Consider the following 27,692-nt stretch of genomic DNA (forward strand, 5'->3'; position numbering starts at 1 on the left):
GCTAAGACCAAACTGAAGTGCTCTTTGTTGCAAAAGTATGTTGGGCCAAACAAACCAAAAAACCACAAGAACCATGCATATTAAAACCACTTAGAAAGATATTTATTGTGAAAATTATAAGCAGCTTTGCCTATTTTTTAAACCTGGTACGTGTATTTCTGACAAACATTAAGATGAGCAGAGTTCCCGTCATGGCTCAATGGTTAGGGAATCCGACTAGGAAGCATGAGGTTGCGGGTTCGATCTCTGCCCTTGCTCAGTGGGTTAAGGATCGCAGACGCGGCTCAGATCCTGTGTTGCTGTGGCTCTGGCATAGGCTGGCGGCTACAGCTCTCATTCGACCCCAAGTCTGGGAACCTCCATATGCTGAAGGAGCGGCCCAAGAAATGGCCAGAAGACAAAAAAAAAAAAGATAAGCACACTGTGAAGCAGTGTGACCATCACCCTTGGGAAGTCATAAATGCAAAGAATCAAATTTCAAAGACGAAAAGGACAAACTCAGATCTTTAAGACAGATGTCTCTAGCAAAAGTGAACATGGTGCTGTTTCCTTCAGCTCATTCTTCCTTTCCATAGAAGACTTTGCCTTGCATCTTAGCCTTGAAAGTTACAAAGGGAGAACTTGAGAATCTGAAGAGTATGAGATAGTAGAACTTGAAGCTGAACCATTTCCATATACTTAGAGTTATAATTTTAAAGCAGAACTACTGGATGAATTTACTTCCATGAATTTACTTCATTTGACATAATAGTTTGAAATGACAAGGTTCTGAGTAGAGTTCAAAGTAGGAGTTCCCGTTGTGGCACAATGGAAATGAATCTGACAACTATCCATAAGGATGTGGGTCTGATCCCTGGCCTTGCTCTGTGCGTCAGCGATCCGGTGTTGCCGTGAGCTGTGGTGTAGGTCGCAGATGTGGCTCGGATCTGGTGTTGCTGTGCCTGTGCCTGTAGGCCAGCAGCTGCAGCGCTGATTCAACCCCTAGCCTGGGAACTTCCACATGCTGCAGGTGCAGCCCTAGAGAAAAGCAAAGAAAAAAGGAAAAGAGTTCAAATCATCCTGGACAGGCAACCGAGGTGGTAGAGGAGGGTGTAATAGAAAAGCAATGTAAAGAGTCCACTAGCAGGGTCATTGATGAATGGGCACAAAACTACAGAAACATCAAGGCACATGCCATTTTTTCAATATATAGTTGATGTATTTTAGCAAACTACCATTTAAAAGACGAGTCATTGCTGAATACTATATATAAACTCTATACCTTCTCTCCTGAATAAAAAATGACACTTTTTTATTCGTGATTTAGGCACTATATCACTTATGCAAGATTTTGCTGGGATACTAAACATTAACAGAAAAACTCAAAATACTTAGCTCTTACCACAGTCAACTCCTTATCTTAAATGTAGAGATCCTGGAAAAAGAATTCCTTCATTTATCCCATATGATAATTACCTGGTGAAAAAGCATTATTTCCCACCCTAGATTAAAGTGAACAGACGTCAATGAGCAAAGTGACGCACCTACCCCACAAGGAACTTGCACATCACAGAAACACGCCAATCTGATAAATGACAGGTTCTTCATATGCAGTATGAAGATGCCAAAATATCAAAGTACTTTTTCTGCTGTGAAAAAGAAATTAAAAAAAAAAAAAGATCTAAAGACATCAAAAAGCATGGCAAGCTACCTGGATGGAAGAAAGCATCCAGATGGGTAATTGAGATGAGATGAGGAAGCTTAGTCCAAAGAAGAGCATGAGGAGAAATACAGGCATCACCCCAAACTGTCCATGGCTGCTTCCTAGTTTAAAACTGGGGAATGCTTTCGCAAAATCTGCCTAGAGTGGGCTTTATCTACTATACAAATAATGTTTTTAAATCCCAATTACATGCCCAAATGGTTTTCAAGCTTTCAAAAATAACCTATTTATATCTATTGGGAATTATAACCTCTCTGTAATAGCATTGGCTTAGTCGGGGGGGGGGGAGGGCTCGGGGTGGGCTTTGGTGGAAGCATGGAAAGTTCCTGACCAGCAGTGACAATGCAAGGTCCTTAATCTGCTGAGTCACCAGGGAACTCCTAGGAGGGGTTTACTCTGAAAGTAGTGTTCAGAAGGAACCATAAAACAGGTATAGAAGGTGAATAAATATCTATCAGAAAAGGACTAGAATTACAACTTATTTTACAACATGGTTACTCATATATTTTCTCTCCACAGATAACAAGTAATCTAAAGTCATTTCACATTTTATCTTACAAGCAAAATTTCACATTTTATCTTACAAGCAAAATTTGGCCTTATCTATATGGTTTGTTTTGTTTTAAATATCCTGTTGATGATAATGAACTTAAGAATTTCTAAAAGACAATGTACCAAGATTTAAAGAATAAAAAGGGAGTAGGAAAATATACTTTTGGGAGATCCCTGATGCCTCAGCAGTCAAGGATCTGGCATTGTCGCTGCTGTGGCTCAGGTGGCTACTGTGGTGCGGCTTCAGGTACTGGCCCGGGAAGTTCTGCATGCTGTAGGCATGAACAAAAAACAAAAAGAAAATATACTTTTTTATTTGGAAAAACATACAATAAGCTTCTGTCATGTAGTTAAAGAGATGATGAAAATTAATCTACAATGCTAATGGATATAAAACTTGATGTCGCTATGTATTTCTCATAAAGAAAATAATTACAACTGGCTTAGTCTTCATCTTTAATGTAAAAAAAGTTCCTAAAAATCTTAGATATATAAACAGTATTTGAGTTTTCCCATAAAACTACTAAATTGCTGCAGACAGAATACACACATACATCTTGAATATTTTTAAGAATACTATATTATTACTATTATTTCAACATAACTTATAATCTTCAAACTTTAATCTAGATTAGTCATTGTGGAGTTCCTGTCATGGCACAGCGGAAATGAATTCAACTAGTAACCATGAGGTTGTGGGTTTGATCCTGGCTTCACTCAGGGGTTAAGGTTCTGGCATTGCCATGAGCTGTGGTGTAGGTTGCAGATGCGGCTCGGATCTGACGTTGCTGTGGCTCTGGTATAGGCCAGAGGCTACAGCTCCGATTAGACCCCTAGCCTGGGAACATGCATATGCCACAGGTGCGGCCCTAAACACACACACACACACACACACACACACAATAGATTAGTCATTGGTTAAGTATGATTTCAATAGGGAAATAGGAAATAGAGTATAAAAGTTCTAGAATGAAATTCCTTGGGTTCTATTTCCTGTACGTGCCATGTATTAGCTGTGTAATCTTGTTCAAGTTAATTAACTTCTCTGATCCTTAGTGCCCTTTCTTCAAAAGCAAGTAGAACCTAACTCTTAAGGCTATTATGAAGAAATGAAAGAGATAATATCCAGCAAATAGCAATCACTAATAATAATAGCTACAATTCTTATTATCAATGGTGATATTTTAAACTGTAAATGTATATACAGCTGTGAGCTGTGGTATAGATTGCAGACGCGGCTTGGATCCCATGTTGCTGTGGCTGTGGCTGTGGCCGGCAGCTATAGCTCTTATTCGACCCCTAGCCTAGGAACTTCTATATGCCACTGTGTGGCCCTAAAAACCAAAAAAAAAAAAAAAAAAAAAAAAAAAAAAAAAAGAAAAAGAAAGAAAAGAGAAATAACCAGACCATCTCCTATCAGCAAGTATCTCCAAAATACTTTAAAAACTGTTAACCAAAGATCACAAATATTTCAAAACTTTAGATATTCAAAGGAAAAATGCAGCAAAAGAAATCCACCTGGATTTCCCTCCTCTAATAAGTTTTAGACAAGAGATACTTTTGTAGACAAATGTCCCAAGTAGAAAATCAATCAGATCCAATTTCAACAACCTACTAAATTTCACAATATAACAAGGGAGAAACAATGTGTGTTACATAATTTACAAAAATGTCAAGACATTGTCATAAATCTACAGACAAAAGCAGAACAATAGTATTCTGAGATAGAGAACATTATATTATATTGATGAGTTCACAAAATATTTGGCAGACACCAAATTTTATATCAAGATGCTTGAATGCCTATCCCAAATTTATTTTCAAAACAGGAGACTAGAGAAAATAATCATTTGGAGGATTCTGAATGCTTGGTAGAGAATAATTATAAATTATGTACTTGGTTAAAAAAAATCCTAGACTTAACTATAAGGGAACATTCTAAGAAACTTCAAAAGAAGTCAAAGACTCAACAATACTTGATTTAACAGAAAGAAAAAGAAGAGGTGTCCCTGCTGTGGTGCAACAGCTTAAGGACCAAGAATTGCCTCAGCTCAGTAGGTCACAACTTTGGCTCAGATTTGATCCCTGGCCCAGGAACTTCCATATGCTGTGGGTGCAGCCAAAAAAGAAAAAAAGAATAAAAATCTGATGAAAACTTCTTAAACTATCTTGCTTTCATAAAGAATTGTTATTTCCTTTGTAGATGCTATGGATATATTTCATCTTTTCCTGCTTTTCAAAGATTTTGCCATGCTAACCTGTTATTTAAAATATATTTGAAATTAATGCCAATAAACTCTAATAAACATTATATTTTTAAAGAATTTGTAATTTTTCAGAATGCCAAAAGTCTTCTTTTTGTTATGATTTCACTGTTATTTCCTTAGAAAGAGGAAAAAAGTGTGATAGCAAGAAACAAAATGGATTTTTCCTCATGCTTTTGTGCACTCTTCTGGTAAAAGGAGTTTTAAAACCTAACTAGATCAGAACATTAAAGATCTAGTCTCTTAGCAACTTTGAAGTATATAATTGTACACCCTAAACTTTGCACAATGTTATATGTAGACTGAATCTCTATTTTTTGTAAGTAGTGGGAATTCTAAACAGGTAACAACTCTTCAAAAGCTCCTTAACATTTCTGAAGCACTTTCTTTTTTTTTTTCTTTTCTTTGTTCCATTTTTTTTTTTTTTTTTTTTTGAGGGCCACATCCACCACATATGGAGGTTCTCAGGCTAGGGGTCAGCCTATGGCACAGCCACAGCAACACTGGATCTGAGCAGCATCTGCAACTTAAACTGCAGCTCATGGCAAGGCTGGATCTTTAATCCAAAGAGCAAGGCCAGGGATTGAACCTGCATCCTCATGGATACTAGTCAGGTTCATAACCGCTGAGCCACAACAGGAACTTCTGAAGTACTTTCAACAACTATTATCACCTTCCTAGCCTCACAAATCTTTTTCTCAAATAAGGAGAAAATTTGTCTTTATTATCCCCATTTTACATTTGACAATATGAAAGTTCCAACTGACTAATCCAACATCTCCAGTCAGTAACTGATATAATCTGAACTTTAAATCGAGTTTCCTGATTGTTCTCATGACTCCAAGTGGCCCACCGATGAGCAACTCTCAAATCTGCATCTATTATGAAATACTTCTCTTGGATAGTCATAATTTCATTTTGAAATAACATAATGATATTTTTGTGGGAAACAAGTTCCCAAAACTATACTTTTGATAAGGATTTCAAAACTCAGTTTTCATATATGTCTTGAAAGTTACATTTTTTTGCTAACTCATAAAAGTAAACCAGAAAAGACAAAAAGATATTAGTTGACTCAACACCATTACAACTGCTTTACTCATCACAGCCATGCCCTTGAGATCCAAAAACATCCATTTCGATATTTGACAGCGTATTAACAGTTTCCATATTGTGAACGCCTGTTAAGTTTGCTATGGGCAAGAGACCATGCCGTTACACAAGTCGCTGGATCGATTGGTCTTTGGTAGAATCTTAGTTTAAGACTCTTTAAGGCACTGATTTATGCACAATTGATCCGATCACCCATGCAGTCAAAGTGATGTATTAGCTGGAATAGCCAAAACCCTTTTTTCTCCTTTTTTCATGCAGTAGTAATTCACCTCATTAGAGGTGAGTCATTATAGGAAGCTACTGAGAAATAAGAAGCTGAACCTGCAGGTCTGACTCCGGATCTACCCCTAAACTGTGGATCTACCAACCAATAATGATCAGACACTAAGCCCAGAGCTGCTGGGCACAGATGCATAAGCCAGGGCACTCCTACTGTGGCTCGAGATGGATGGGATAGATTCGAGGAGGTTCTAACCTTCCATGAGGAAACATTTCCAGACAGCAAACTTGTTCATTTAGCTTCATGAGAAACTCATTCATTTAGTTTCTAGCACACATTTTTTTTTCTTTATTTAACCACAGTAAGACAAATGACTTGTATTACTTTGAAATTATGGTGTTTAACTAAACATAAGAGCAGCAATGTGTATAACAGGGGTTGGCAATCTATGGTATACATGTGGATACATCTGTGTGAGCACACACACACACTCACATACACACATACTTCCAATGTTACATGAGGTCCAGTTCTGAATAATCCAAGCAAGTTCATCCATGAGCAAAATACACACTTGAATTTGCCAAGCACTTTTTCTACAATATTTGAAGGGAAAGTGTCTATAGATTTGATATGGTATAAAAGACCTTTCTCTCTTTAAGGTCTCTCCCCAGCCAGGTTCTTTATCCTAAATTTCTACTGACTATGGATTACCTCTTTTTTAAAAAGGAATATTGCAGGGTAAGGTACAATCATTTCATAAGACGGCTCTGCTTGAGACCTGGGTATCAACTCAGCATTGCCTCTTTCCTCCATTCAATCCACTGCCCAGAGCTCACAGCTCAGAACCTTAACTCTGGCTGCCTCATCCATACATTTCCATTTGACTTGGTAGAAATTCTGCATGTTGCAGGGATTTCTGGGGATGTGACCTGATAATAGCTGCCCCCGCATACCTTTATCCTTCTCTAAAAGAATAAATGTTCTGCCACTTCCCTGCCTATCCCCCACCCCCACACCATAGAGGCAATAAGTGAGTATGCAGTATTCTACAACTAAAGACGTTTAGCAAAAATACGTTCGAATGATTAGCCAGCACAACAATGTTGAGGGGTAGTATTTTATTTTGCAATGTGCTACATAAACTGTAAATAGCTTTGACTAAAACGCCAGATTTACTTAAACCCAGTTATGTAATTTCTGCATAAAAGTCTACTATGAGCTATACCTTTGATTTACTCTGACAAATGACTCCTTTAGAAGATGCCGAATGAATGCACAATTTTTATGCTGAACATTGTTGCAATAAGACAAGCCTTAAAATAAAATAAAGATCAAGAAAAACTGCAAAACATATGAATGTTTGTATAACTCTCACAGACGGTACATTGCCACCTGTCCTTATTACTAAACCAGCAATGGCAAAAGTGCCAACAGGTTTAGCTGCTGAACTGGATGAAAAGAAACAGGGTATGCTATTTAACTGTGAATTTGTGTGTTTTTACATTTGTAACCACACATTCAAAAACCAGAAACATTTACTGAAAGGATCTCAGATGAAATTTTTGCAACATAAGAACCCTATCAGTAAGAGAATATTTAATCAGGGACCTAGAGTTCTTATTTTCATTGAATATTTGGGGCTAACTATCAACATTTTCTTTAATCTTCCCTATTATTAGAGGTTAGTTGAAAGCATGCAGCTTCTCCAGATTTAGATTTTTGTTCCAAAACTTTGGCTGAACTAAGTATTTTGATAATGACCCGTATATCAAGAGAGTTAAAACTTCTTGTTCATAATCCACTTTTAAATTTACCTTGTAATTTACATTTGGTCCATTGTAATAGTACTAGTAAAATTGAATTTATTTAGATATAAAAGTCTGATTTTTCCCATAACATTTCGCCTAAGCTATCAAGGGATTAAAAGAATACTTTATTTCACATTAGTTAATTGTATTTTCTTAGCACCAGCTTTATAAATAGAATAAGACACTCCAGGGAAAATATCCAGCTGTACGTAGTGGCTTTCTGGTTGTTGAAATCATTCACTCTTTGGACTTGTGAACCACAAAGCACCCACAGCTCAGCAAATCCCAGAATAGCACATGCCATGTCATGTCTTATTGTTTTAACCTAGTCCTCACATTATCTAACCTCCCAGTTTAGCTAAACATCTCAATATTGATGAGTTTAGCAACAACCTACATCACAGTCTACAGAATACAGTTCTGCCATTAAACATATGCCATTACTATTTTTAAAGAATTCAAATTTATCCTCACTTGGGGCCCTTGGGAAAAATATTTTGGTTTGAGATCCCAAATGTTCTTACAATATTGCCTCGTGCAATTTTGTTCTAAAATGGATATGTAGTCTAGGAAAATTCTCAGTGGGCTTCTGCATTGGTTTAAACAGTGAATGCACAATCTCCACCTAGTTAAACTCCACATTTACATGGCGAGAGTACCACTGAGTATGTTTCATCAGACGTTCCTGGAAGCTGTCTGGCCAATAGGAGTGGTTTGAAACAGTTCCCTAATCACTGTTGAAATCACTGATAGTACTGTCTGTCCACACTATGACAGACAAAAGCTGAAATGTATTAAACATAGCAATCCATCATCCTGCAGATGGAAAGCAGGAGCCAGGCGAGTTCAGAGGCAGTGACTACCCGCTGCTTAACAAAGGCTGGAGTCCTGACAGTTCAGACCCTTCCTCACTCCTCACCACCACCCCTCCATCTAAGATGAATGAGTGTAATCAATGAGGGAGAAAGCCTGCTGAGGATCTCAAATTCAAACATTGTTACATTTAAAGCACTGCTTTTTCCCCCTAATCAGAACTGTCCCTGGAACAGTTTTCTCCAAATATAAGGAGATGGGTATTTAAGTAAATGAATAAATAATTACTGAGTCAAGAAAAATGTATCCTTAGAAAATGCTGCCTTGGTATGCTATGAAATTTGGAGAGCTAGCTTTGAAATAAGGGTTTGATACCAATACAAAGTAAGTTTTTAAAAAGTCACTCCATGAAGGTTAAGTTCACATTGTTTGAAGCAACTTAATAGTCATGTTCTCTTTGAATCATCAGGGGATTATTCTCTTTAAACAAGCACCAAATAGAAATGAAATGCTATTTGCTAAAGTTCAATTCATTTTGCATACTTGCTTCTAATATGGACATATGAGTCACAAAATAGCCAAAGGGAGGGAAAAAAAAACCCTCAACTGCTAACAGCACATTAACAAAGTATAGAAACGAAAGACACTTTTCTTTGGATTTCAGCCTTGTCATTTCCAATTTTCTGCTCCTTGGACATGCTTGTATTCAAATTCTGGAACATCTATTCAGCATATCAATCCTAATTAGACAATCTGGGTCTGGAAAGGATGAGAGCTGGGTCATTTGCATAATTTAATCATAAATACTCAGTGATACATATTTCCAAATGCATTTGTACAATTATCTTTTCATCCTTGGGGCAATGGTATTAATATGATTAGGCAATATTTCTGGAAAAAACAGACAAGTATGCACTCTTTTTAACTGCAGCTTAGGGCGATATGAAAAATTAATTAATTTCTGAAGAAAATCAATTTCTCTACGTGACCACATTAGACATTGCTAAACCAAGACTCAGAAAACTCTCTCAATCACTACATTTTATCAGGCTCTTCTAAATTCTGATTAGTATGTGAACAATTCAATAGAAAAACTAGCAATACATCAAAAGGCATCTTAAATTTTGAAGAGATCTTTCTACTTTTCATTTCAGGAATACCACCCTGCTTTACTTTAATGCATTGTTATTTAAGCAGTCAGTGAGAAGCCTGTGCTTTTGGTGTGAACTCATCTTGAGTGATCTTTTATTAATGTACATTAACCAATTTCAAGGACAATAGGATAAGGTTACTTCTGAAATGCTTTCTCAATAAATGGATTTATATTTATCTAAAATAACCTTAATTCATAGGAGACTGTTTATTATGAAAAAAGTCGATAAACCAAGTTGTCCCAAAGAGTACCACTGTTATAAGAAAAACATTGTCATAAATTTAGTAGAGATACAAGAACCCAGGTGGCTAATCTGATTCTTTTTAAAGGGAGATTCAGCTTTTTATGTTGATTAGTACAAAAGAAAAAAGCCACATTTGTAAGTTTTAAATGTGGTATTCTTTTGAATCAAACGAAAAAGTAGAAATTACTGCATGCAAATATTCAATATTCATTTAATTTGCATAAAGGTGCTTGAACAAATTTTTGATTCTAACAAGCTCATTTTTCATGCGTTTTGTCTTTCATCCTAATCTAGCATCTGTCATTCCTTTTTGAAGTTATTATCGGCCCAATTCCCTCTTGGACATGGTTGCTGGGTGACCGGTATCTTAGCACCCACTTTGACAGGAACAGATGTGAATCTGATCAAGAGATTTCCCAAGAGTACCTGAAATCACAAACAACTTTTGTGAAAAACAAACAGCATCCCTGTCATGGGCCCTTATGTAACCCACTCTCCAAAAGAGCAAAAAAAGTTTACTTCAGATCGAATATACCATTTTTATTTCGTTTGCTAAACTTAGAAGGAAATAATAAAAATAAATTCTATTTTCACACTGTTGAACTGGGGAATCTAATCTAAATATCAACAGCTCAAAAAGCCCAGTCTGTTTTGTTTTGGGATAGAAGTTGATAGGTAAATATGGGTTTATGTTTCATGAAAATTTCACCAGAATGTCTACCAAAATAAAGAAGATTTATTATGAGGACAATTTAGATGATAAAGATATTTAAGATGATGAAATTGAGTTTGGTGCCAAAAGGCTTCCAGTATTAAGTATGATATAGAATTCTGTAGGATATCAAGGATCACTCTGCTTATAGATAATTACCTAAAATATAAAAGTTCCCCCTCCTTTCATGCATTTTATAGCAAGGGTTTTTTTTTAAGTGATTTATTTATTTTATTTTTAGTTTATCTGGTGTACTATTAATCTTCATTGGGAATGGAGTTACAAAGTGCTACTGGAAGACCAAAAAGGTAATAGAAGCTTCATATTATCATATTTCTGGCAAAAGTCAAAACAGTTTGTTTTCCTAAACTAGATTCCTTTTAAGAACAGGATGAGGTTGGAGTTCCCTGGTGGCTCAGCAGGTTAAGGTTCTGCTGTTGTCACTGCTGTGGCTCCAGTTGCTACTGTAGCACAGATTAGATTCCTGGCCTGGCAACTTCCACATACCACAGATATGGCTAAAAAAAAAAGCAGGGTGAGGTTGAGTCATGTGACCCACTTCCTTTCCTTCCTTCCATCACAGTCAGAGAATGTAGAGAGCAACAGCAATGTCAAATCACCATGAAAATAGTTGGGTCAAACTTTTAAATTAAATGAAATATTTAATCAAACATTGCTATTTTATAAATATGACACTAGAGTGACCTTAGAAAACAACCAAAGGATTGGTTTAATTTTCAGCTTTATATCCAAGCAAGGCAGAAAAATGTTAGCTTACAGTGAAAGTTAAATTTTCTTGCCACAGAACAGGCAATAAAAAAGAATAAACAACATGTTTAAAACCCTAAATGTTTTCTCCTTGATGATCATGACTTATGAGAGGAAGAAAAGTGGTACCCTCTCATGGAAATCTCAGTGTTTTGCCCCTATAGCCCAAGAATTGGTTTGTTATAACTATTCTTATTAGGAATTTTTATGTTTCTTTCTTCCAGGAAATAATAAATTATCCAAATGATTTTATTAATGTTAAGTGGAAAAGAAGGTGAAAGGTCTTTGAAGTTCTTTATTTTCTACTGGAGAAGGAACTTGCTAACCTCAATTCCAAAATCCAATAATAGAGTTATTTAACCATCATACTTGTCAGTGCATGTATTTGAGTGGGGAATGTATGTGTGTGTGTGTGTGTGTGTGTGTGTTGCTTGATCTTTTATAAAATGTTTCTGTATATATAAGATTGAGAGCAAGTCATTCCTATATGAAGAAGTAGGTTCTATAATCTAATAGTGGGCATTTAATATTGATATAGGGAGATTACCATTTTATAGTGGATATCCATTTGTGTGTGTATGTGTGTAAGACACAGCATTTTGATGTTACAGAAATTAAGCAAACTCTTACATCCCTAAATTCCTCTTTATTTTTTACTTATGATTAATTTATTTTCCAATTTAGTTCCAGTCTACATAACTAAAATTAAAATGGCTTTTACATATCCAATTTATCAATAATAGACTTTATTTGTTACTGTTAGTGGAAAAAGCAGCCTTCCGGAAACTCGTGTGGTCCAACTAAACGTAAAATAAGAAGTATAACTTTTTAAAATGTTAGTCTAAGAAAAAATGAATATATTTATATAAAAAGCCATATTCTGAATGTTATCACAGGAAACAACTCCCTAAAAAAAGTTTCTTCCTCAGAAGTTTACTCTCCTGTGAAGAGAATTTAATACAGAAGTACAAAATAATGTTTCCATGTCAAATGAGAAAAATTTATGCTTAAACTTTTTATGTCTAGTATGTATATTTAAAAGATACTTTGTTTTGAAAAGTAACATCTTGGTCCCATTTGAAAACTTGAACACTGCAAAATTTTGATAGTACTTTGGCTTAACTGTGAAATATCATTCGTGAATAATATTTTGTAAATTTCCTAAGAATATGTAGTTACTAACTTTGGGAGCTAAACAGATGTTAACAGAAAGAAAAATCAAATTTGACCCAGAAGGCTCCAATATTAAGGTTTGAATTGGGATCAGTTCATTCTTTTCCCATGGGATAACTTGTATAAATGTAATTCTATGGTTTCATAAAGGCAGGTCAAGTTTCTATCCCTGGAGGTCTTTTGGAAATTTGAAGCATGGAAGCACTGTTCCTGGCTGCAAGTTCAAATCTGCATGTACTGTCAATGGTGTGAAGAAAAAAAAATCAGTGAACAGCAGACACATATTCATCTTTGATTATAATATGTACTTGTCAGAGGGTTCTTAGAAGGTAGGGGTAAAGGTGTCAGAGCTCACAAGTCATAAAACATTTTGGAACCATTTTCGGAACCAACTTGTCACTGTATATGCATACAGATGACGCAAAGGGGAATATGAATTATTTTTACTTAGATTACTAAATGCAAAGATGAACTTCTTACCAAATGGCAATTTACAGTTATGCCCAAGTGTTTTTGTTGTTGTTGTTGTTTTGTTTGTTTGTTTGTTTTTTGGGTTTTTTTTTTTGGTTTTAATTTATCAAGGTTTAGATGAGGCAGAATCTTCTAAATAATCACAGTTTTATACGCTTCTTTCTAGTCTGCAAAAAAAAAAAAAAAAAAAAAAAATGCGTGCAGGCTTGCACTTTTCCCAATGACGTAATGACTTGACAAATGCCATGGAATGATTGAGAAAGTAATTGATTTCAGTTTAACTGGACCTCTACCAGGTGTTTTCAAAGACAATTATAGTCCACTGCAAGAAGTGGTAATACGCATCTCCTTATGTAGACCTGAAGATTAACCCATTGACCTCATTCCTAACTCATCTCATTGATGGCAAAGCTTTTAGAGGAGCAATCTTTTTTCCTTAGGTTATGAAATTGTTTTCCTATCATTTATCCACTGATTTTAAGTGATACGCTTGCTCTAAAGTGCAAGCAGCAATGAAATAAACCAATAAAAGAAATGGTGCAGTGACATCAAGCACTTTAAATGATATTCAGTAAAGTACAGATTCTAGTACTTAATAGTTTGATGTCTATTTCATATGCTAAAATAATTATCAGATATAAATATTTTTCATAAAGAATTAAAAGTATATCTTAGTCATCACGAAAATACAGATCTAGGAAAATTAAGATAAGGGTTTAATCACATTTAACAGTGTTTTTTAGCTTAACCTGGAGTACTTTTCATTGTGATATTACAAGTCATACATTTTACACAGATAAAAATTTTACACTTGTTGCATACATGAGAACATCCATCTTAGTATAAAAAGCACTGCTCATATCACAATTAAAAGTGCTCCAAGTTATTCATTTAAAATTCAGAGACACTATTAGGTTACAAACTGCCTAACTCAAGACATAAATATCATTTTGAAGAATTAAGCTAAAAAAAATCAGATACTTTAAATGTAAAATAGGAATTAATACTGTTGAACCCATCAATATATTTTAGCAGAGCTGTGATGGTTCAAAGATTAGTTACACGTTCAGGGATTTATTCATACATAAACAAAATATTTTTAAACTATAAGACTATGAATAATACATCCCACCCGTCATTGCTATTAATATAATTTTAGAATACAATTAGTTAAAAATTTTAACAAAAAACTTTGTCTGCTTGATATGTGAATGCAATGAAATATTTCTTGATTTACATATTCTAGAGATTTATTTTCATTACCTTTACTTAAGAAATGACCATATCCCTTACATAGAATAAACAAGTATTTACGGCAAATGCTTATATGTGCTTCCATAATTAATCCCCTTTGAATAGTATTCTTTCTTTCCTTATATATTTTACTTATCCTTGAAGAAAAGTATGTTTTTTTCCTGTTGTGACCCCAAAAGGGTAATCTAATTATTTAGAAACATTTGATATTCCATATAAATTCAAAGATAAGTTACACTGTGACTTCTAAATACTTAATTTACCTCTCTATACATTTGTTCCAGTGAAAAGGAAACATTCTTCAATTCTTCATTGTTACTAACTAAATAGTAACCAATCTATTTTGTTTCCCATTTCAATATTTGCTTTGAGAAAATAATTCTCAAAAAAAATCCATTTTTTTTGTCAAACATATACACTGCCTTCAAAAATCCACTGAAAGACCACTATAAATATGCATATAATTAAGTAAGTTTATTCTTCAAATCAAAATTTTAAAAAATTTATTTCCTGCAAGAAACATGCAACATATTCCATGTATTGTATTCATCTTGGATAATAAAATGTTTTAGATGCTTTAGTTAAACTACATTTTTAAAATTATTACTCTCTAAAACTTTTTCTAAAGCCACTGGCTATTCAGTGTGTTGCTGTGCTGTGCAGTTTTAGACATTTTGATATTTTATAAGCACAAAAATGTAAAATCAATTAAATAATTACATAGTGGGTTTTCCAGTTTAGTAAGTTGTCCTTGACAACTTTCACTAAAGTCACATATATTTAAATGTGCAAAAGAATCCCAGCTTGATATCCTGGATCAATTCCGAGCTAATGTGAATCAGAAAGCAACAGGGCCACAATTAAAGTGCAATTTACTAACATTTAAAAAGTATGCAGAAATAAGTGATAGAATTTTAACAAAATTTAGTCATTGGACATTTCAAAACCCAGTTTAGAAAAATCTACCTGAAAATTTTTCTTCAATAAGTAAATTAGAATCCTCTTGTGAAGTAAATCCAAGTCAGAATACACAGAAAATTTAAAATGCACCTGACTCAAGGTCTCTGATTTTAGATCAGAGAATAATTTGGATCACTCCCTACATATGATTATATGTATATAATAATTAAAATTAATACATACATTTAAATTGGACTTGTATCTGTAATAAACACACTCTTAAAAGATTCTCAGAAACTTTCCCAGAGGAAATAGGTGCATCAAAATAAAATGATCCATCACTTAATCTAACAACTAATTACTAGATTGAATATAATAACTCATTACGCTACCAAATATAAATATACTATCCTGGGTGTTCTTGTATGCCAAAGAAAGAATGTGGTAAGCTAACCTAAAAATGCTAATTAAGTCATTGCTATACTGTGAAATATTCTAAAAAGCAAATATCAGTAATTAAAAGTTATTGGAAAGGTACCTTAGCAACAACAACAACAACTACTTTTGATTGGAAATACTTCTAACAAATTGAGAAGGAAAGCAAAGGAATTTGAGGATAATGTGGGCTCACAGAGATTCTGCTATGCTCAAGTATATGTGTCTGCACAGATCAGAATCTTTGATATTCCACTTATCTAAGCCTATTTGGTGAGATTTTAATTCAGGGTTTTATTCATTAAAAATAAATTATTGGACATAACAAAGATAATGGAAAAGAGGCTCCTTAAGACAGTTTTTAAGCCTGAAAGTATAAATATAAATGTGTTTTTAATGTATTGTTAGCTAGAATCTTTAGCTGCAGCATTTATACTACACACACACACACACACACACACACACACACACACGACAGACCAATCACAGCGCAGGAACTCAACACTTAAGAGAATGGCACATGCTGGCACATGCCAAGGTCATTCCATTCCTATAACAATTCAAACATAAAATAATAAAACTTTATATTAATTACATATTAAAATATCCAAATAGTTAATATCAATTTTTTCACACTTTTTGTCACTTTAAAAAAGTATATAACTTGATCTGACTTTTTTTTTTTCCTGGTGAACAGTCTGCAAATGAAAACCTTGAAAGAATAAATTCAGGCAAAGTCGAACTTTAGAACTGAGTAATGAGAACCTTAAAGCCAAAATGTTTAGTGAATCTAGAAGACGCACTTGTACCTATTCAGAAAGCATATTTCAAAGCAATTTCTTCAGACAAAGATTCAAAGGGATACAGTTTACAACCTGTAAGAGTTTCATTTCTTCTTATATTTTGTAATACATGTGCTCTGTGTTGCTAATACAATGCAATTTAAATGATTATTTTACTTGATTAACAAAGGCAATTGTATGAAACAATTTAGCAAAATAACTTGGAAAGATAAAATAATACTAATTGACAGTCAAAGCACAAATTGTTTCTAAAATAACAACTACTTGGTTGCACATTAAGCTAATTTACAAATGCTACTTACATTCCAAAAACAAAACATCAAATGAGAAACAATAAAGCATATTATGTTTTCCTATGCTGGTGAATCACACATGGTAAATCACCAAAGAGAAGAGTGATTTATGCTCAAATCCAGCCAAGACTTTAATCAATATTGGGTGTTACATCTCAGGAGGTTGGGGAGGTAGTGAGGCAAAAAAAAAAAAAAAAAAAAAAGTGCCTAATATTGGTCTCAATAATTTATATGCAACTTCCACAAACTGCAATAGATTAAACAAAAAACAGCAGCAGATTTAGACTAATAAAATGAAGTTCAAAAATTCTGTGTTAAAGGCAAACACAAAAAAATTATGTAAGGAAATTCTGACAAAAAACCAAAACAAAACAGGCCTTTCTTGTACTTTTGATAATATTTGAAGGATCACAAAATAAAGTATTATATGCGCAAAACAAATTAAGCGTCTGAGGGCATTAACTAATCATCTGTGGATTTCAGAAAGTAAACCATTCTCATCTTAATAGCCATGTACACTTTTAAAATAATGATTGTATCACTGAAAACTAACTTCAAGAAAAAAACAGCTTTGAAAGACATTATCCAAATAACTCAAGAACTTGTATTTTGCAACATAATTTGATTAAACAAGGTAAATCCCAGGTTAGAATATTCTTAGATTGTATGCACGTATTAGTTATTAAACTGCAATTTACTAACATTTAAAAAGTATGCAGAAATAAGTGACAGAACCAAACAGACTTTCACCTTTTAAGTCTTACTCTTCTAATTATGCCATATTCTTTTTGATATGTTATAAAACGAGACACTGGGCTTTATAGGAGCCATTAATTGACTGTAATACAAAAACTTCAAAAGCATAGTCTCTCTTCATTTGAAGTAATTTCTGAATTTCTCTGTGCCAAGTTTGTAATTATCTGTTAGAAGTGAGTCTGTATTGTGTTGAAACTTTGTACATCGATGCTGAAGCGCCTAAGTCCGTGTCACTGAATAGCATGCAATGGAGGAAATGTTAAATAAATATAGACTGGTCCAGTTTTCCATCTTTATTAAAACTTCTGACAAAAAACTGAGCCAAGAATTGGAAAATAGTTTATATTTCTTATACTAAAATTGCATTCGCATATCAAAACTAAACAAAAAAGATGGGTAAAGTCTCTCAATTTTCTGTCCAAAGATGTTACTGATTTAAAGCCAAAGAATACTATTTGCAAATATATGTATAAAAAAAACTTCTGATAAAATTATCTGGAATTTATTCAAGTTTAGAAGAACTCCACAAATCTAGGGCTACATAGAACCCAAATCACAATCTGGTTTGGATTATCCCGGGGCAAAATCATCTTCTGTCAATGCCCACACCCCCACACACACCCAAAAAAAAAAAAAAAAAATCACCTTAGATAACAAAACAGGACAGAGTCACTTTTTGTTACCTGAATTCACGGAAAATTGAATTCTAACCCAAATCTACAAACAAGCAACTGACTCACACAAACAGAGACTTGACCATGTACATAATTACTTTTCTTTTTTTGTTGTTGTTTAATGGTTACCAGTTAATTAAGTGACCTCTGTTGCAACAGCCAAGTTCATGCAACTGATGTTTAGTTTAAAAATAATAATTGGAGGAAGCTGATCAAGGTCAGACTTTGTCCTTTGACAACTTTTAAATATATTTCCCTACATTTTCTTTCATGTTGTGAGACCCTTATTTTATTTAGCTTTACTCTCAAGGAGGTGACAGTCTCTATTTCATCTCCTTGTGGTAATGACAGATGGCTTCAACATTTATTCTAGTTTTCATAGATAGCACACAGATGCAATAGCCCCAAGCAAATTAAATCCACTCTAAGGTTTGTTACCAAGTTACTGAGCCACTTTGAGCAAGTTTATGAACCCTTTTTTTCTTTAACATCATTTTTGCTCCTCAGATTCCCTGGTATCTAAATGCTATTAAGAGATGTAATTAGATACATGTTCTATAAAAAGCTGAGAATGCTAAGATTTGATATTTCTTACACACTGCGTACATATTATTTTGTATAGTTTGCCTTTTTGCACTGTTTCTCTTATCTTCTGAATAAATTATTCCTTGAGATAGTCTCAAGTAGCCAGAGGAGAAAGGAACCAGAATGAAAGAAATCAATATATATAGATGAAGAAAGATTTTAATAGGAAAGAAATAAATTGTGCTTGAATGAAAGAGTAATTTTAGTTTTGTAAATTCAAAATGAAAATATTTTAATTATTGCTTCCAGTGTTAAGAAATAACAATGACACTTGTAATTATCACTAAAAAAAAAAAAAAAAAAAAAAAGCCAGTGCATCTCAATGCAAACAGTATATTTTTGTGAGCGGAGAGTTCAATAAGTTTTTTCTTTTCTTAGTCAGTGGCAGAATGAAGAAACCTAGGTAGACATCTGTAAGTACATGTCTTCTCTAGCATTTGCATTTATTTAGGTTTGCAAAAGTCTTGTAGTTGACAAAAGATCAAAATGCAATAGCAAATCAACAAACTTACCACATTTAAACTTTAACCTGAAATGGAGTTTTAGAATAACACATTTAATTGTAAAGATGAGGTGAGTAAACTATAATGAGTACTGATGAGATATGTTTGAAGGGATAAACAGTTTTACTGGATTTAACTTATCTTGGCTCTGAAAGTTTAAACTCCAGAGCTTTGGTAAACCTCGGGAAAGAAATATTTTAAAATTCTTTGCTTAATAACTTTAAGAATAATTCTCCAACCATATGTCGAGACTTCGATTCCAAAATCTAAGCAGAAATTTCAGAAAAACAAAACAAAATATCAAGGGAATGATTTTGAGGTGTAATACTACCTGGTTTACACAGATAATAACGTTGCAGTCTTTGAAGGAAGTTTTCTCTAGCAGTTTTTTGTGTGTCATGTGAAATGGCCATTAATTATCTAGTGCAGTGTGTGCAGTAAGAAACACACAAAGAAGACTCAAGAGCAGAGTGGTTTGATTACTAAAAAGAAAAACAGCGCTTCACGAATTTACTGACTCGGCAGGCAATTTTATCACAATCATATCTGAACTGGCTTCAGATTTCAACTAGCATTCTTTATAACAACTTCGTAACAATCTTCTGCCCTGGTTCAAGCAATTTTAATAGTAAATTTTTGTCTTCCGTACATCCAAGGAGTCCAATTATCTCCGTAAATGACGTTTAGTCATCAAGATTCCCCCTCAATCTTTACTGCCACCTGTCCATCCTCTTGGGCACGCGCGCGCGTACACACTCGGGCGCGCTCTCAGCATTCACCCCAAAATAGTAGAAACGAAGGTTCAAAACCCAGACACACACCCACGCATGTACCCATGCAAAGAATGACAAATAAACAAGGAAAAAAGTTTCTGGCTACGTCAGGATACCTCAGGCATTTGCTGAGTAGGAGTTCAAGTCTTTTTCTGCCTACAGCCTCTCCAGGGGCACAGCAGCCAGAAGCCCTCTTCCGAGGTAGAAACAGCTGGGGGTTTTGCATCCCGGTTTCCTTCCGGTCTAGTCCCATCCCTCTTATCCTTCCCACCTCAGTTTCCCTAGCTCTACCAGGGGCGCACACACAAAGGAGTAAAACTCTGGTCCTTCTTCTGATCTTTAAACCTATTAGGAGGGTACAGAGGTCTCCGCACAAATTTTGCGCGCAGTTCCCACGCGCTCACTTCTAGTCTCCAACTTTCCCTACTCGCTTTTACCCGGCATCTCTGAACTTTTCCCTCTGAGGCCAACAGTGGGGACAAGACGGAACCATCAGCGCCAGTGGAATGATCACTTCTACCCCGAAACTGAAAAGTTACCCCACTCCCGCCCCCTCTCGGTAGATCCTCCCCCAGTGAGCGTTCATTAGCATAAAACTGGTCTGGCCGGGCTCCGGGTTCCGCGGCCTCCAAGGTTCGCGCGCTTTGCCGGGCTGCGGAAGCCACGGCACCGGGTGTTCAGGTCCACAGAACATTCCAGTGCAAACCTGCACCTGCTCATTGCGTGAGCTACTAACCTTAAAAAAAGAAAAAAAAGAAGAAAAGAAAAAGACAAGAAAGAACAGTTTGGAGAGAGAGCTAGAGAGCGAGATGTGGTCTTCCTTTCCCATCTCTCCAGTTCAGCTTCCAAGAGGCTCAGTCACCCGCTCACCTCCCCCTATAGAGGGAACCCTGCGAGTCCCCTCGCGTCTGCCCCGGGGCAAACGTATCCCCTTATCTTCTTTGCACACGCACAGACTCACACGCGGACACACGCACAAATGCGCGCACACACAGACCCCTCCCCTCCGCGGGCTGGCCCTTGGGGCTTTGAGGCTGAACTCCGAGCGGGTCCCTTGGGATAGCCCCGGCTTCCCGGCCTCTGGGGCCGTCCCCTTCCCGACCTCCAAGCAACCCATTCCCTAAGCTACCTCGCGGGGCCCCCATCGGGAGGGCATCTTCCCGCTCCCCGAACCCTACCGAGAAGGGTCACGACCTCCCTCCGCCCCCGGGACGCCGCCTGGAGCCTCGGAGCAGCCCCGCGGGTGCCCCTCGGTGAAACCCTGGTCCCAGGGAGCGTACATGGGCAGCCGCGCGGAGAAGTGTCCCCAGACGCCAGCGTGGCCCAGGAAGGGCGCGGTGGCCCCTGGAAAGGCATCATCCTCCTCCTTCCCGCTCCCTCGGCCCCGAAGCTTGGGGTTTCCGCGTGCCACAGCACTCGAGCCCCGGCGCCCTGGAGAGCAAGGGGCGGACCCGGCCGGAAGAGCGAGATCTGGGCAGGGTGAGGTGCCAACTTCTCTGAGGGTCGGGAGCGGCCGCAGAGCCCCGAGGAAAGGGACGAGAGGGCCGCGCTCGCCGGGGCGCGCGGCTCGCGGGCGCGCGGAGCGAGCGGCGCGGGGAAGGGAGCGAGGAAAGGGCGAGGAGGCGGGTGGGAAGGGACCTCGGGCGGCGGAGGCTGCCCCCCGCACTTTACCTTGCGTTGGTGCAGTCATTGTAGAGGGTCTCGAAGTCCTTCCTGGAGATGAGTTTGCAGCGGTTCACTCCGGGCTGGATGGCGCCCAGTCCCCTCAAGATGCGAACCTGTTCCACATTGCACACCACCGGCGTGATCTCCAGCCGCTTCAGCTTGGTGTAGACCGTGTGCAAGCCCCCCACCAAGTGCTTCAGGAACAGGTCGAAAGCCTGGGGCAGGCAGATCAGCTCGCAGCCCTCCACTGTGAAGGAAGCCACTTTGGCCCCCCTCAGATCCACCATTTTGCACTCATTATTCTGGGGGGTGTTTTCCACTGGGGACGGGGTCGAGTACACGGGTTTCCCGGGGAGGGGGCCGCAGCTGCTGCTGCTACTGCTGCTGCTGCTGCTACTGCTGCTGCTGCTGCTGCTACTACTGCTGCTGCTGCTGCTGCTGCCGGTGCTCGCGTTGATGGGGGTGCTGGAGGCGCCGCCGCCGCCAGCGCTAATGCCGCCGCCGCCGCCGCTCGCGGTCGCGAGGCTGGGGTTGCAGTTGCTGCCGCCACCGCCGCCGCCGCCGCCGCCACCGCCGCCGCCGCCGCCTCCGTTGCCCGCGCTGCCGCCGCCGCCTCCGCTGCCGCCGCCGCCACCGGTGGAGGTGACTGTGGCCGCCGCCGCCGCCGAAGCGATGGGCTCCGGCCGGAACAGAGTTGGCCCTGAGGACGCCGGGGGCCCGATGGACGGAGCCGGAGACGAGGTCGCCGAGGAGGGGGAGGTGGTGGTGCCGGAGGAGGAAGCAGACGTGGAGATCGGGGGTTGAGGGGGGACCAGCTGGGTCGGAGGGATCAAAGCCGCCGGCACTGCCATGGTCACATATAAGGGGAAACAGAAGGAGGAGAAGCGAGGGGAAAAGTTGCCACACACCCCGGGGAGGGCAAGGGGGAAAAAGGGGGGGAGAAGGAGCTAGGGGACAACAACAACAACAACTCTGGGAGAGGACGAGGAGGCGAAGGGGAGAGAAGGGAAGAAAAAGGAGGTGAGGGTAAGAAAGAGCGAGCGCAGGAGGGGCGAGCGCGAGAGGCGCTCTGGAGAGAAACGCACAAAAGTGTCCCGCAAGTCGAAATGCGAGTCCTCTCCGGGGGCTGGGATCGGGGGCTGGTGTGGGGGGGTGGGGGCGGGGGCGGGGAGGGTCGGCTGTTGTTGTGTGGGTCCCGCTCTAGCACAAAGTTAAGGATGAAGGTGAAAAGGAGGAGGTTTGAAGGACTTGGGTTCTCCCTGGCAAGTACATTGATCAAAGATTGAGAGGGGAATGACAGAGAGAAAATGAGCTGAAAAGTGCAGGCTGCCGGCTGGACGAGTTGTTGTTGTCACACGGTGCAGAGGGGAGGAGCTCCGGAAACTTGAAATACCCTTTGAAGCCGCAAAAACCTCACTCACTAGTATTAACCCAAATTATCCAACCAGGAACTCGGAGCAGAGACTCCGAGAGCGCGAGACCCAGGGAAAGCGAGTGAACAAGAAAAGGAGGAGGGGAGGGGGAGGATAAGGAAAGAAACTAAGGGAGGGACGGAGAGGAAAAGCCGGGGCACGCAAGTGGCGATCGGAAAAGCGGAGGGAGATCTTCTCTTCTACTACCGCTAGATTCTCGGTCTTAATACTCCACTTTGTCCTCGAAGACCGGTAATTTTTTCCCAAAACCTTCAAACCAATCGGCTGCCAACTTAAAGGGAGCCAGAGCGCTCCGAGCTCTCCTTCAAGGATTTAGGATGTGTCTCCGCTCGCTTTTGCAATGAGATATAAATGAAAAGACATACTCTCACTTCATGATTAGTAAGAAATTATTTTGAGGAAAATCCATATGGAAGCAAAGCGTATGTTTCATGCGTCTGGTTATTTTCTCTGTCGATTCAATTATTTATTTAAAGATAGTGAAAACGCCAGGAGAGTTTTCAAGTTGTGGGGGAAAAGTCAGTCTGAAATCGCTTAAGAATAATGGAGTGCTCTCTATTCAATTCCTTATTTCCTAATTGTGGAAAGAAAGAAATGCTTGCCATGATGTGGATGATTCGGAATAACTTCATTTTTGCCCCAAAGCCAGGTCAGAAATGTCTATTATACTGGGAGAATTCGAGATCAGGCACCCTCGAAGGTTTAGAAAGTGGGGAGGGGAAAAAAGAACATCCTAATTTTTTCTTCCCTAACTCCATAACTAATTCACCTGTCTTGCACAGACACCAACAATCCTCAAGTCCTTTAAGACCCAAGGCTAGTTGCTAATGTGATATGTGAATAACAATACATAGATGTATATATTGTATTTGAAAAGTAACAGTGTATTCTGGGAAGGTCCTTCTCAGTTTGTCAGTAAAAAATATGTTTTGTAAATAATGAAAAGAACACAAACAAAGCTCACTAGTTCACTTGTAAAGGCAGAACGGATAGCTATGCTTAAAAACCTCATGAAGCTGGGTTGAGACTCACTCTCTTCCTCTTTGCCTTTCTCTCTCCTTTTCTTCCCCTTTCTAACTTGTTGCATGAAGGTACTATTTATTCAAGGATTTTTGACCATAGGTCAAGTCTGTTCTCTGTTTGTATCTCTAGGATTCTTAAATAATTGGGCTTTAAACCTGTCTGCACATATTCATCAACTCCACAAGATAGAAACAATGCTTTAGCATTTGACAGATTTTAAAAATAAATTATTAGGACCAGGATCACAGTGTAGTGTTGAAATTATTCTCACATTTCTTTTTATCATTTTTATCCTTTAACCTTTTTGAAGTTGAGTGCCAAAAGTTGCAGGAAGTATTTATAGAGAAATATGGCACTATTGACTAATTTGTCTAAGTTTATACTAAACTTTTGGGGGCATAGAAGTTATATCAGGAAGCTTTCCTGGGTCAGAAGAACTCAGAAAATTGATTGTTACCAAAAAGTAGATTAACTTCTGCAAAGATAGCTAAAGTTTATGCAGCTGTTTTACCTAGTTAGCCAATGTATTTTAACATATCCAGAAATAATGTATATTCATTTTCACTCCTCTTATCTGACTTCAGTTAAAAATAAGGACTGGATATACATCACATACATCAGAACACTTCTTTAAATGTTTATGTCTGTATTGGACGATATCGCCTTTTTTAAAAAATGTCAACCTGCTATGTTAAAGAGTGGAGGTGAGGAGAAGATATTAAGCCCTAAGAAACTGATTTTATTTTCGAATTGCATGTAGAACTTTAATAAACTCTGCTGTGGTTTTAAAAATGTTAAACTAACTTCTTCATAAATTCTACCCACAAATGAAAAAAAAAGGGGGGGGATTCAATGTCTTAAATCGACCCTTAGCATTCTCATTCTTCATATTTCCTTTAACTGTCACTCATCCCATACCTGCCACATTCAGAAGCCAGGGACAGGAAGTAATGATAGCAGACCAAACCATTATCCCACCTAGCTTCAAAGCAAACTCCAAATTTTCTGCAGGGAAGCCTGCCCTTTCAGCACTTGCTCCTTTCAAAAGCAGGGCTTGGGGCATTCCCCCTACACACACCTAAATGGGAGCTTCCTCCCCCTCCCCCTCCATCTCACATCCCTAAACATTTTTTTTTTTTTTAGAAACTACTCACCTCTTTGATCAAACAATAGGATTAGAAAAAATATATAATGCAAATTAAAATCTATAGGAAAGAAAAACCTGGAAAATTTTAAAATTTCTTTTCTCTCCTTTTTTTTTTTTTTCAAGAAAGATTACCAATGATTAAGGCAAACAGTATTTAACAGCAGATAAAGAACAGCACAGATTTCAAATTCCCACTCTTTCCATCACATCATTTGCTTTCAAAGCTTTTGTCTTGTTTGTTTATTGTTTTACATCTCTGGTAGTTTCAGGTCCTCTCCTTCCAGCTCCTCTTCTCCAACCTGCACTCAATTTGCATAAGCAAAACTCAAAGTACTGTAACTGATATTAGAAAATTCTCCCTGTGTGTTGTGAAGATGTATTGTGCTGAAATCAATAAGACTGTTTAAAATTCAAAGACCTGCAAATCGTTCTGTTTGTCCTTTGATAGGGCCTGTGCTGATTAAAATGCTACCAAGAAAGCTTAATTGCTGCACTAATTAAGAAGTCTTTAATTTCTTTCCTAGGATATCGTTTGAAGCTGAGCTTGTACCAGTTCAGGGAAGGTATTTTCTTCCCTCCCTCTGCCCCCTCCTGGCCCCTCCCTTCCCCTTCCTCCTCCTGCCGTGCCCCCACGATATCCCTGTGAATGGGAACTAATAGAGAGAGTGGTCTCAGGGCTCACCATCTATTACTTAACAAAAATCGGCACAGGAGACAGAGTTCAATGCAGTATGAAACGCAGTTTTGAGAAGAGCTGTAAGGTTTCAGGAGACAGTGAGAAAATACAGAGTAGCTGTTGCAGCTAAAGTCCCGGTGAATACCTGGATGACAACAGGCGCTTTAGCCTGAAGATGAGGGCATCCTATTTGGTTAAGAGGGGCAGTGACAAGGAAATGCTTCTATGGAAACAGGGGAACATAACAATATACTTTCAAAACCTGTGGTTTTAAAAAAGAAGAATAAATCTGTAGAAAGGTGGACTTAGAATTGGGAGTTGGTAAGTATCGTTTTATTTTATGAGTTTAAAAACATGAATTCTATGGGGATTCATTTTTGACCCTTTTTATAACCCAGGGAGGCAGAGCACTGTATTACATCCATCCATCCTTATCTATTGACCTATTTTATTCACTGATTTCTCAAGTGGGGAAACTGACTAAAGGATTTCACAAAGCTTTCTCTGTAATCAATAGTCATTTTTAAGGTTTATTCATGCTGCATTATAATTCTGGTAAATGACTGTGAAGCAGAAGATTGTAAGAAAGATACAAATATTGACAAAGCCAGGATAAGTCATGTCTTTAAATCTTTAGTGTTTCCATATAGCAATGGATATAGTTAAGATCGAAAATGTAGATTTCATAGAATATTTTAAAAAAACTAAATGATTAACTTAAAGGCAATCCTATCTGAAGGTTTCTTGAATATCTCAAAATTTCCTGAAAGCTTTGAGTATCCTCTTTTTATACCATCACTAAATGAAACAGAAACAATTGGGGGGATATGCAGAAAGGGCAACAAGAAGAGGTTCCTTGCAATTTTATCCTTTTAATTTAACCTGTCCCCGAGTTCTATTAGAAGCATGCACGGAAAAATACAGATGTATACTTCAGATATATTCTGAATTCTTTTCAGTGACAGGACAAGGAGATAACATGCCTAATAGATTCAAAGGGATACTTACCATTCCGAGCACGACGTCACTCTAATTATGTTTACTCTAATTGAAAGCAAGGTTTTTTGGAATCTGAAATTACTTTCAGAATTTTTTTTTTTAAATAATGCAAGTGGATCAAATGTTGATCACAAGCATTTCAATCTTTCAAAATGTATTGGAAAATTAAATGAAAAGTGGAGTTTGGTACAAACAATGCCCCAGGGCAAAAAACAACTAACACTAGATTTTCCAGTCCAGCCATAACACAAATCAATTTGAGCACACTTCTATGGCCAGACTGCCAGATTGTTATGACTGCTAATTCACTCAATCAAAGAGTGCATTAGCACACCCGGCACAAATAGCTTTAACAATGGGGTGCACTTCTGAACAATTCTAAGATATATCACAACGGAGAAGTAAAGAGGAAGATCGTTTTTACATCTGCATGTTTACTAATGGACTTGTTTCCTTAATAGGAAAAAAAAAAAAAAAAAAAAAAAAAGAAAGACTGAGACACTTCCGGCAGAGGTTGAAGAAAGAGCTGGCCAAGTTTGGTAAGCCTAAAAAGATATCAGGGTACCAGTAGTTGAGTGACTTTGTTAAACGTTTCTCAGGAGAGAGTCCAAAATTGATGTTTGCACTTCAGTAGTAAATCATTGAAGATGAAGAAATTATGCCAAGTAACTCTCTCAAGTCTTTTTAACTCAGACACAGGGCCTCACCAATCAGATCAGCGGATAAACCCTGACTGCCTTCAACAAAGATTTCTCTTCTTTTATACTTTCTGTCTCT

General features: G+C 37.8%; 1 protein-coding gene and 1 long non-coding RNA gene across 3 annotated transcripts in view; one reads left to right on the plus strand and one right to left on the minus strand.

Moving 5' to 3' along the window:
* Positions 1–22,632, minus strand: part of DACH1 (dachshund family transcription factor 1) — a 422,381-nt gene extending 399,749 nt beyond the window's left edge. The window contains exon 1 of the mRNA XM_001924267.6: positions 21,644–22,632. Within this exon, the coding sequence (XP_001924302.4) occupies positions 21,644–22,488 (845 nt within the window). The 5' untranslated portion in view covers positions 22,489–22,632. The remainder of the gene's footprint in view (positions 1–21,643) is intronic.
* LOC106505309 overlaps positions 21,253–27,692 on the plus strand; it is a 32,701-nt gene continuing 26,261 nt past the window's right edge. Inside the window, exon 1 of one of the 2 annotated variants that reach the window (XR_002336559.1) lies at positions 21,253–21,451. This is a non-coding gene — a long non-coding RNA (uncharacterized LOC106505309). Of the gene's footprint in view, positions 21,452–22,751; positions 27,455–27,692 lie in introns of those variants that run through there. The other variant, XR_002336560.1, reaches the window with a different exon arrangement.

This window comes from Sus scrofa, chromosome 11, assembly GCF_000003025.6.
Source record: "Sus scrofa isolate TJ Tabasco breed Duroc chromosome 11, Sscrofa11.1, whole genome shotgun sequence".
Lineage (NCBI taxonomy): Eukaryota > Metazoa > Chordata > Mammalia > Artiodactyla > Suidae > Sus > Sus scrofa.